Source organism: Anopheles stephensi, chromosome 3 (genome assembly GCF_013141755.1).
Source record: "Anopheles stephensi strain Indian chromosome 3, UCI_ANSTEP_V1.0, whole genome shotgun sequence".
In the NCBI taxonomy this organism is placed as follows: Eukaryota; Metazoa; Arthropoda; class Insecta; order Diptera; family Culicidae; genus Anopheles; species Anopheles stephensi.
The window spans coordinates 65,280,880-65,291,439 of NC_050203.1; the positions used below are offsets into that span (position 1 = coordinate 65,280,880).

Below are 10,560 nucleotides of genomic sequence, written 5' to 3' on the forward strand. Positions count from 1 at the left end.
GTTCTCTCTGTATGACCTAGTAGCTTTGTTCCTGATAATAGTTTATTAACAATTGTGTGAGAGCTTTTCGTGCTCCTTTACTGCATGCGTTACTCGTGTAGTCACATTCTATTGCAGTGTTTTTCCTTTAAAAATTTTTTTACACACATTATTTCTCGTTGAGTTACTGTGTTTATGATTTCGTATGTTTTTGGTTTCATTTTGTTTTCCTTAGGCCATCACAGCAGTAAGCAGCAGCAACATTCCCGCAAAGCGAATTCCAATCCCCGCGAAGGGGTTCGAGCCAATCAGACGAGTGCCACAGTGGTGTACAAGAAGTAGTAGTAGAGCCAAGAGAGAGCGAGTAGTACGCAAAAATCACACATAAACCGGTGTGTGTGTGGAAGGCAGTGTGTGTCGTCCTTGCTTTTGAGAACGAAAAGTACAATTCGCACAGCTTGAAGCCAAATTTGCAGCGTTTCTTTTCAGTGTTACAAATTACAAATAGTAGCGGATGCGACGGACGGCGAGACATATTCGCACATCGTTTTATGTTTCCTCAGCTAGCAATTAGAATGTCTACCTTCACTAGCAGCAGTTTACGTTTCAAGCTATGATTCCGTTACACAACCGTGTTCCAACGTACGTTTCTTTAGATTATGTTTTTCGATAAGAATAAGGAAGCTACGTCAGCGGCAGGCCAATTTTATGTTAACAGTAAGCATTTTTATTTTTCGTTATCATTATAAGGTTGGTTTCGTCTCGTAGTATCGTTGCATTTCTTTTTTTTTGCTTCTGTAGCACATTCACAAGCTTGGTTTGGAAAATAGCGCATCTTCTACTCCAACCAGTCAACCTTTCCATATCCATTTCGATTCGTATAGACAGAACATATCTTTCCGTGTCATTTAAACACACACACACAACTATTTCATTCTGTGTGCTAAACATGTCTGAATCTAATTTGCCACATTTTTATTAAAAAAACTCAATATCACCCCTATCTAATCTTTGCTTGCTTTCTGTTCGTTGTTTTACAGCACCACCAACGCAGAACTATAGCCGCATGAGCAATGCGGAGCTGTACGCCGAAGCTTACCCGGACCGGGGAATGTACGAACCACCGAGACGCCCGTACGCTAACAATAAGGTTTGACAAGATCGACGCCAAACGCAGGCCCACCGCCACCGTAACAACAGTCAGACAGCGCCGATACCGTCTATACAATCCGCCGTGCCGATACTGCTGGGAATCTTCCTAATCATCGGTTTAAATTTTTCTTTTCAACCCATTACTCCTCTTATGCTTCCACCAATCCCATGGTCCGCGTTGATGATTTCATTGAACAAGAGAAGCCTTTCAAACACGTGGCCCCAACACCGGTTTGAATGGGCAGTTGGGACCGGGATGAATGGGTAATGCCATAATGGCTGCTTTGGTTTTATTGCGCATAAGAAGCTGTTGAATAGATTTCAAACTCGAGGAGCGGTTAGTTCACCGATGATTGGCGCTTGAAAGAGAGGTGTTAAAATTAGTATTCCTTTTTTCCTTGGTTCTCTGTGCTCTGTATGGCTTTAGTGTGTAGGTTAGAGTTTGAAGTATTTGCCTGTTTTATACTGGTGCTTTTGGACTGTTTTTTTTCCTTTTCTTTTGGCACGGAGAGCCCCACATAATTACTCGATGCAAGGATCAATACCTGGTTGTAAAGGCATACCATCTCGTACCAGCTCGCACATTCTCCATATCTTTTTTTTGGATAATTTTATCTTGGTTTGACTAAAGAGACTGTTGCTTATACTGTTATCGTGTTTCGTGGATCACATTGTGTTGTTCACACCGTATCGAGCGTAACATTTTAAGCGAAAAAACGCCATTTAAAAGGTAAATGATTGTAGTTGAGCGTTGCAAAGAAGTGTGTGCAAAAAACAAGTGTATAGGAGACTTGGGGTTAACGACCCTCACAAGCAAGCAAGCAGCAGCACCTGTGTGCAATGCTGCCGGTTGGTATGGTTAGTCCGTGCTCAAAGGGATCAAACTAAGAAAAAAATCAAATTAATAATGCCGCAATGTGGGCGACGACTCATACATACAGTGACCGACAAAATAAAAGGAGCTCACTATTGGTTATTTTTTATAATTTCAATTTTGTTATTTACTAATAATTAATCGAACACAGTAAGTAATTATTTCAAATATCTCCTCTTCTAAATGCTTTTTATGAATTTAACAAAAAAAACCCTAAAAAATTTAAGCATTTTAAGTTTCTTTTAGTAAGTATTTTAGAGTACCAAATCAACTGATTAGTATTACAGTGTGTTTGATTTATTTTCAACAACAAAATCGAATTCGAACAATTCGAATCATGAGCACTGAGCAGCTTTATTATGTCGGCCACTGTACATCAAATCGGCGCTCCCGTCTGCTATGAAAAGCTATGAAAAACCTTAACCAAAACAAAAAAGCGATTACCGGCAATAAACAAACACACATTAATACACACATTATTCATCTCTGGGTCCAGCAATATAAAACACATGTAAACGAGGAAGAAAGGATAGTGGATGGAAGATACAATAATAGTAGCAAAAAAAAAAAAACTTGGAAAGTTTGTAAAAAGGAAAAACGGAAGAAAAACCTGTTAAGCAAAGCGAAATAAAATAACACTCACCGAAAAGGCAAACAAAGGGCAAGGCAAAAGCGAATGCAGTGCTGGAAATTGTAAGTAAACCAAGAGTACTAGTAGGAATCGTTTGTAGCGCTGCTCAACAAGTGAAAAACAAAACAAAACCTTCATTTAAAATGGTTGAGTGGAAATAAGCAAATACAGAGTATTTATATAGTCGATGCCAATGGGAAAATGGCGGCGCACGTGACGGCCGAGCAAGCAAAATGGAAGGGATTGAACGAAAAGCTAGCAAAATTTTTGTGAATTGTTGTGAGACGAATGTGAATGGCAGAATGAAGTTAGGAAGATTTATTTACTTCGCACGAGGACCGATTCCGTGAGTCGAGAAGAGAAGGATGCTTGTGTTGCTCCCCCGCAGGCAAATTATAGTACGAAGTTCCTCTCTTAGTTTGTGTCGTGCTGTAAGTTTTACTTTTACAAATTTTGCTCCAAAGTGTACTCCAGGCGCACAAAATACTTGATCCGCAGTTGTTAAGTTAGGGCAAAACTAGTTTGAAAACTGTTGGCTTCGTATGGGAGAAATAGTTTCGAAACATCGGGAGCATATGTACAATGCAAAATATCAAAATAGTTTGGGTAAAAGGTTTGAACGTAAGGAGGGTTTACATTCATTTTTCTTGTTTAGTTTTTTGTAATTAAAAATCAAAATCAGAAGCATCAGATCAACACTAGTAGAAGAGGGTGACGACTGTGTGGCGTCGGTGGAACAATTTAGTAAAATATTGATTTGTTACGAAGAGCGGGCAGAGAGAAAGCTAACGATATAAGGAGGGCCAGCTTGAAATGAAAGGATTTAAATAATGATAAACGCAAAAGAAAGAAAAGAAAACAAGTGAGGGTAAATAGTAGACAAAACACAATATTTAAAGCGGATACATGTGATATATATTTTTCTAAAAATAATAAAATGAAAAACCCCTAACTAACGCTGGAAAGATAAGGCCGGGAAACGTAAGCAGAAACCAATGCGGGACACACAACATTCACACACAGACATATAAAAGCAGAAAGAGAATAATAAGTAAACTATAGGCAGGAGACAGACAGAACGCGATGCGCAATGTAACAATAAAACAAGCAAATGTAGATCAAAATAGTGTCACAAATAGTAAAAAAAAAACAAACTCCAAACCGTACTCTTCACCGAACGCCACAAACTCAAGCGCTCAAGGAAAAAGGACAAAAAGCCCGACAACATTGCAGTTTGTAGAGAAACAAACATCCCACACCAAGCAAAGTCTATCCATTGAAATTGTACAACTCAAATGCTGCAAAACACAAACAAAAAAGACCGTGTACACAAACCAACCCCAAATCGGTTGCCACCTTAGGGGTTCCATCATTAACACAAACAGTAGTCAATAGAGAAGAATGTCGAAACGGGAAAACGTGCTCAAAAATGCTTCCGTCGTGTTTGTGGGTGTGTCACGGGGTTTAAAATACTTTCGGGATCATTTTTTACTGTTTCAAACAAACGTGCTCGTTCCAATTTTTGAGTATTGTAATAACTTTTGATAACGACTCTTGTTAAGCCAGCCAGTTAAGTTGGTGGTTATGCCGGCAAGCTAACAGCAAGTTTTAGGTTGCTTTTTTATTTGAAAATTCTATTTTCTATAACGGCGACTGACTTTTTAAACTGAAAAGGAAAGCGCTCGCAAATAAAGATCGTAATATTTGGCTGCTTCAAAACAAGGAAAAGCTGATGGGAAAGCTGTGTGTATTGAACAAAAACAAAAAGGAAAAAGGATAAGACAAGAGGATTATAAGGAATAGGCAGTTGAGTTGTTGTGTGCATCAGTGGTGGTGGCACCGATTACACCGAAATTTATTCTTCCAATTGAGGGTGTCGCACGAAAGACGATGCTGTAAAGTAAGGCGGCGAACATATAAAAGAAAGGAGAAAATCAGGAAACAGGAGATACATAAAACCAAACAGCCAAACAAAACTACATACAGCATTGCTGTATGAGACAAAGGTGGAAAAGACGGGATAAAACCAACAGAAACAATGGTAATATGTAAAAAAATCATATTGGATGAAGAAAAAAAAGGAAAGCTCTAAAAGAACAGAGCAACACATAAAACAAGAAAAAAGAAGAAAACACTAAAACCGACTGGCGGTAGAACAAAAAAAAAGAGCGTGAAAATAGTATGTTTCTATTATTGTAACTATTTGTAAATGTTTGTACATAGTGCGTTTGAAGCAAAGCGAGAAGAGCAGCCGAAAGTGAAGAAGGAATGGAACACATAACAAGAGGGAGGAGCGAACGGAATAATGCGAAGTATATAAGCAAAACCCGGTATGCGTAAAAGCTTAGGACAATGTAAAATGTGGATCATTAAAGATGTGGGGCGGCAAGCAGCGGTTTGCTAAGGAGAGGATCTAGGATCTGACCGGATGATCTGAGTGGAAAGTCTGAATGATGATGATTGCATTAGTGATAACACAATAAAGGAGAATAAAAAACAAACAATCCTGCTGAAAAAATACCATCTGGCCAATCCTTCCTCAGTACGAGGTATTTGGTTTTGGGTATTGAGAAACATTTAATTAGGAAGTCAGCAACGTTGTGATAGGCTTTTGACTATTTGAACACTTACTCAACGTAACATATAGGTAGTAAAAACTGTATTTAGTTTAATTTAAATTAACAAATTGTAGGAACAGAATGTCTCTAAACGAGCAAAACAAAACAAAACGAAGCAGCAAAAAGTATTTCAGAAGCGCCCAACGTGGGGCTCGAACCCACGACCCTGAGATTAAGAGTCTCATGCTCTACCGACTGAGCTTAGCCGGGCTGTCGAGAGGGCCGTGTTCAAACGCATTGAGTACCTATACGCGTTGACTTGAGGTCCCCTTTCGATGAACTTCCAAACAAAACTCTAAGCGCATCTTCTTTGGTTCATCTTCACCACGATCGGGTGAATCTTCTAAACATCCACGTCACACAGGCACACAGGATCGGAATGTTGGATTGTTGTTTGTGGAATGCACAGAACCCTTGTACAGGAATTTTCGTTGCATTTTGCACGATGGAGGGTCCTTGCAGGCGACTTTCACGTCGATGTGTTGAATAACCTAGATTTAAGGTGCGCCGTACGTGTGAAAAATGGATGTGAGAGAGCGCAGTTCATCAGGGGATGTAGCTCAGATGGTAGAGCGCTCGCTTAGCATGTGAGAGGTACCGGGATCGATACCCGGCATCTCCAACGATTCTTTTGCTTTTCTTCTCTTCTTCTATATATGTATATTTGGATTTTATATTGATCATTGTATTTCTTGTTTTTGCTAAAAAATTATTTTAAGTTATTTTGCTTTTCTATTTTATTTAGATAATTATTTACTGTGTAATTTGTATGCAGCATTTTACTTATTTATATTCTTGTAGTAGAGTTTCTTTACTTTCATGTAAAGTTTAAAGTTTAAAATCCACAAGTTGGCGATGGAAACGGCTTCCAGGATCCTTGTGGACTATATCCTCATACTTATCCTTCGAGGTCTTATCCTCAGCACATGGAGCTGTTAACGCTCATAAAAGCTACAGATTTGGTTTTGTATTAAGTTATACATCCACTCTGGGCGCATTCTTCAATGAGTTGTGACAATATGCCAGCAAACGTTGTTACCAGACACGTATTGAGAAAATTTATTCAAAAATATAACTAAAGCATTAATTCACTTGAATTTAAAGTCGGGAAAAAGTATTATTCATATTAATCTCTCAATTTTAATAATATACGGTGCAATATTCTCACTTACAGTTTTTAATAAAAATACTGATGTACCTGTAAACAGGAAGATCCCTGAATTACACAATTTTTAATTATCCAAAATCGAGAAAAAAAAACCGTCATATGGAATAAACACAATTGAGTATTTACTTCAATAGCCAAAGAAATATTTGATCGATTAAAGTAAACATTTCCACATAAATCCATCTTTAAAAAATTAATTACTTACAACAGTTGTCCAGAAAAAGCAGAATTATCCCTTGCGCAAATATTTCCTTATATAGAAATTTCCATTACTTTTGTTTGGGTTAAAGAAAATTATATTTTGGTCAGAATCGATTCCGGACTGCTTCGAATTTTTTTCCATTCCATTTCCATCATTCTTTCAAATTATAGTCATTTTCAAACCAAGTATACAAATGCATAAATAGCCAGCATGTCGTGTGGGTTGATGTGATGTTGAAAAAATATGTATATCATCGATTCCTTCTAAATCATTGAAAACGCTGGCAATCGAAGCACACCAGAGGATTAAACAATCAATCTCAATATCCAAAAAGGGTAAATATATATATATTATTTTCGTATAACCAATTCTGGAATTTGTTCCGGAAAGGGAATTTCGGATGTGGAATCGGAATGGAAACCAGGTAGTTCCGATTCCGAGCGTCCATCACTATTCCATACTACAAATGTAGGCTAAAAGTTAAGCATTATGGAAATATGTAATGCTAATATCCTGAGCTCATGTGTACAAACTACCCAGGTAACAAAATCTTAATGCTTTCTCGCTCTATCTAAGTAACAAGTAAAGTAGTAACCAAAGCAAGAAAGGGTGGTGATTTTGTTACCTGGGTATATTGTACATAATATATGAAACAGTAACAAAATACAACTATGATCATACCCAAAAAACAGCATGTTTGGTAGCAAAAGGAATCGTTGGAGATGCCGGGTATCGATCCCGGTACCTCTCACATGCTAAGCGAGCGCTCTACCATCTGAGCTACATCCCCTGATGAACAGCGCCCTCTCACATCCATTTTTCACACGTACGGCGCACCTTAAATCTAGGTTATTCAACACATCGACGTGAAAGTCGCCTGCAAGGACCCTCCAACGTGCAAAATGCAACGGAAATTCCAATGCAAGGGTTCTGTGCATTCCACAAACAACAATCCAACATTCCGATCCTGTGTACCTGTGTGACGTGGATGTTTAGAAGATTCACCCGATCGTGGTGAAGATGAACCAAAGAAGATGCGCTTAGAGTTTTGTTTGGAAGTTCATCGAAAGGGGACCTCAAGTCAACGCGTATAGGTACTCAATGCGTTTGAACACGGCCCTCTCGACAGCCCGGCTAGCTCAGTCGGTAGAGCATGAGACTCTTAATCTCAGGGTCGTGGGTTCGAGCCCCACGTTGGGCGCTTCTGGAATAATTTTTGCTATAGTTAGACTCGTTTCTCATTCACATATTTCGCACACACTACACTACACGCTGGTTCTACGCATAGGAGGAGATCATCACCGTATTTTTATACATACGATATGCGCGCGCACTACTATCCATCCCACATCTCCGCACAGGTAGTTGTGATCAGTTTCTTAACGTTTTTTTTTATTGTCGGTTATAAACTCGATTCTCTCGATCTTCTCGCGCAGATCACCGTTTGCGTTGGCAGTGCGGATCGCGAGAGCAAACGCAACGGATCATTCATTCATAAAACAGGTTCCAAACGGCTGGGTGGGTGTGTTGTTTCTTCGATATTGCAAATTGTAGGTGCATTTTACGCGGTACCACCGGAATTCAGAGCAAAAATGTCAAACCAACCCGTCGTCAGTTGTTTGCCTGTCACTGCGAACAAAATGTCGAAAGCCAAGAAGGTGTTAGATGAAGCGCGCGACACCAAAAATCGCGAAATTGATCTGGTGGATCGGAACATTTCCACCTTCGACGAGTTGCCCGGATTGCGTGAGTATTAGCTTGGTGCGGAGCGCATTTAGTTACAGTGAACCAGAATTTCCTATTTTGGTAAAAACTACTTTTTCGGGTTCGTTTCGGCTACGGGCGGGGTCGCTGTGCCAGGGTGGTGGGTGGGCTTTGTTTTGAAGCATCGTGCGTGCTGCGAAACGATGCACTCTTATGCACTATATTTACGCATGGCAATTTTTAAACTAATTAGTAATTTTCACTTTCTACTGTTCTTTTCTAGTGAATATGCTGTTTGTGACCAGAATAACGCTGAGCCACAACAAATTGAAGAGTGAGTAATCACAGATGGTGTTTCGTGGTGCTGCATCTGCTCTTTCCGCTCGGTGGAATTGTTCAAACAAGTAGGAATGTGGAAACACTGTGGAAAATAGCTTAAAAACTTTGTGCAACGGAAGTTTACCAAATGCTTTTGCGGAAATGTGCTTTGTTTTGTGTGATTTTTTAGGTTGAGGAGGCGTTTTCCAAGAAGGAATGTTTGTTTATAAAAAAACATCAAACGAGACCGGTTAATCCGTTTAACCGTATTATCCGTGTTTCGTCAAATGAACCGGATTTGACAGTATCGTTAAAAATGTAGACCGTTTGAAAATGCCGTTAAACTGATTTCTTTCGAATTTTTGTGCAGCTGTTCCTCCCGGTATCGCAAATTTAAACAACCTGGAAATACTTAACCTTTCCAACAACTTTCTGGAAGAGCTGCCACTGTCGCTTTCGTCGATGCCAAAGCTGAGAATTCTGAACTGTTCGATCAACCGTCTCAACACGCTGCCTCGTGGTTTCGGCGCTTTTCCCGTCCTGGAGGTGCTGGATTTATCGTACAACAATTTGAACGAACATGTGCTGCCGGGAAATTTCTTTATGATGGGTATGTTGTTGCTGTACGAAGAAATATGAGCACTGGTTTTAACCAAAATTGTTTGTTCTTTCCAGATTCACTGCGGGCGCTCTATCTCGGTGACAATGAGTTCGAGTATTTACCGAAGGAGATTAAAAACTTGAAGAACTTACAAATTGTAAGTGTTTTGTATGAAATTCTGTTTATTTTTTTAAAATGGCACACTTGCTTTTACAGCTCGGGCTACGGGACAATGATTTGCTGGAACTTCCGAGGGAAATCGGTGAGCTGACGCGCATTCGCGAGCTACACATTCAAAACAATCGGCTTAGCGTGCTGCCGCCGGAAATTGCCAACCTGGACATGCCGGGACCGAAATCGGTGCTAAAGATGGAGGAAAATCCTTGGGTGACGGCAATCGCCGAACAGTATCTGGTTGGCATCAGTCACGTGCTGGAGTATATCAAGACGGAGGCATACAGAATGTAAGTTTTAGCAAGCACATCTGTTAGTATCGGTGTAGCATAGCAAATCAATCCAATGTCTATTGCAGCCTGTACAACCGTCACATGCAATCGGGAGGTAAATCGGCGGGTGAACTTCCTCCAAAGTCGGACAAAAGTAAAAAAGCGTCCCGAGCACGATCGTAAAAAGGGAAAGCTGTCCGCAACCCAGTGCCAATGGAAATATGCAGTTCGCGTGAAAGCGAGCGGACATTGGAACGTTCGTGTCCCCAGACTAACAGCACAACTAAGCCTTATTGCAGCCCGTACACCGTCCGGGCTTACTACTGTTCGCGTTGGGACATTTTTACTGTTCTACTTACAAACGGTGCAGATAGTTTGTTAAACTAATTTAATTAACGTAGCGGCGCTACGCTCGGTCGTAGCGCAAGTGCCTTCAAATGCTAACACAAATTGTGAACAACAGTAATACTAAGCAAAGTAATTAAAATGGTAATAAAATGTATGTGCTCAGAAACTAATTTACACTACTGCGGAGTTATCCATTTGGCACATTTTATTGACCGTGTGGACAGTGCGATGTTTACTTTGAACCCCTTAAAAAGCATTGTGAACGATTTAAATTGTTCTTAATGCCATTTCCGCCGAGTTTCCTGCAAACTGTGAAATATTTCCGTCTGTGGTCATTTTTTCGTTGTACTTGTCCATTAAACAAACTGCAAAACGGTATGTGAAGAAACGTTCGAACTACTCATCGTCTGCTAGTCGAGGCTCGCCGGTACAGCAGCAGCAGCAACAGACGAGGGGATTTAAGAAAACTTTTCCCCTAACCTAATTAGTGTAAGTAATGTAATTTGAAAGTTTGTGCCG

The 10,560-nt window shown here is 39.9% G+C and overlaps 2 protein-coding genes and 4 non-coding genes across 14 annotated transcripts in view; 4 read left to right on the forward strand and 2 right to left on the reverse strand.

The window, feature by feature from the left end:
* Positions 1–5,156, forward strand: part of LOC118511695 (disintegrin and metalloproteinase domain-containing protein 10) — a 69,145-nt gene extending 63,989 nt beyond the window's left edge. For 4 of the 8 annotated variants that reach the window (XM_036055095.1, XM_036055096.1, XM_036055099.1 and 1 more), the window contains one exon: positions 1,020–2,475. In XM_036055095.1, the coding sequence (XP_035910988.1) occupies positions 1,020–1,135 (116 nt within the window). In that variant the 3' untranslated portion in view covers positions 1,136–2,475. Of the gene's footprint in view, positions 1–214; positions 697–1,019 lie in introns of all 8 variants that reach the window. The other 4 variants (XM_036055098.1, XM_036055100.1, XR_004906173.1 and 1 more) reach the window with 3 other exon arrangements.
* A 235-nt stretch (positions 5,157–5,391) lies between these two features.
* On the reverse strand, positions 5,392–5,465 carry Trnak-cuu. The gene has a single exon. It is a non-coding gene; the product is annotated as a tRNA-Lys (tRNA).
* Positions 5,466–5,803: 338 nt separating this feature from the next.
* Positions 5,804–5,876, forward strand: Trnaa-agc. The gene has a single exon. It is a non-coding gene; the product is annotated as a tRNA-Ala (tRNA).
* A 1,465-nt stretch (positions 5,877–7,341) lies between these two features.
* Positions 7,342–7,414, reverse strand: Trnaa-agc. Its single transcript has one exon. It is a non-coding gene; the product is annotated as a tRNA-Ala (tRNA).
* Positions 7,415–7,752: 338 nt separating this feature from the next.
* Positions 7,753–7,825, forward strand: Trnak-cuu. Its single transcript has one exon. It is a non-coding gene; the product is annotated as a tRNA-Lys (tRNA).
* Positions 7,826–7,931: 106 nt separating this feature from the next.
* LOC118511696 (ras suppressor protein 1) lies at positions 7,932–10,211 on the forward strand. Of its 2 annotated transcripts, XM_036055103.1 has the most exons (7): positions 7,932–7,985; positions 8,061–8,370; positions 8,612–8,662; positions 9,017–9,256; positions 9,322–9,404; positions 9,464–9,711; positions 9,780–10,211. In XM_036055103.1, the coding sequence occupies exons 1-7, from the start codon at positions 7,947–7,949 to the stop codon at positions 9,874–9,876; spliced, it is 1,068 nt and encodes a 355-aa protein (XP_035910996.1). In that variant the 5' UTR covers positions 7,932–7,946; the 3' UTR covers positions 9,877–10,211. The 2 variants fall into 2 exon arrangements, with proteins under 2 accessions (XP_035910996.1, XP_035910997.1); XM_036055104.1 differs by having other exon boundaries at positions 7,942–8,370; positions 9,780–10,203.
* The last annotated feature ends 349 nt before the right edge of the window (positions 10,212–10,560 follow it).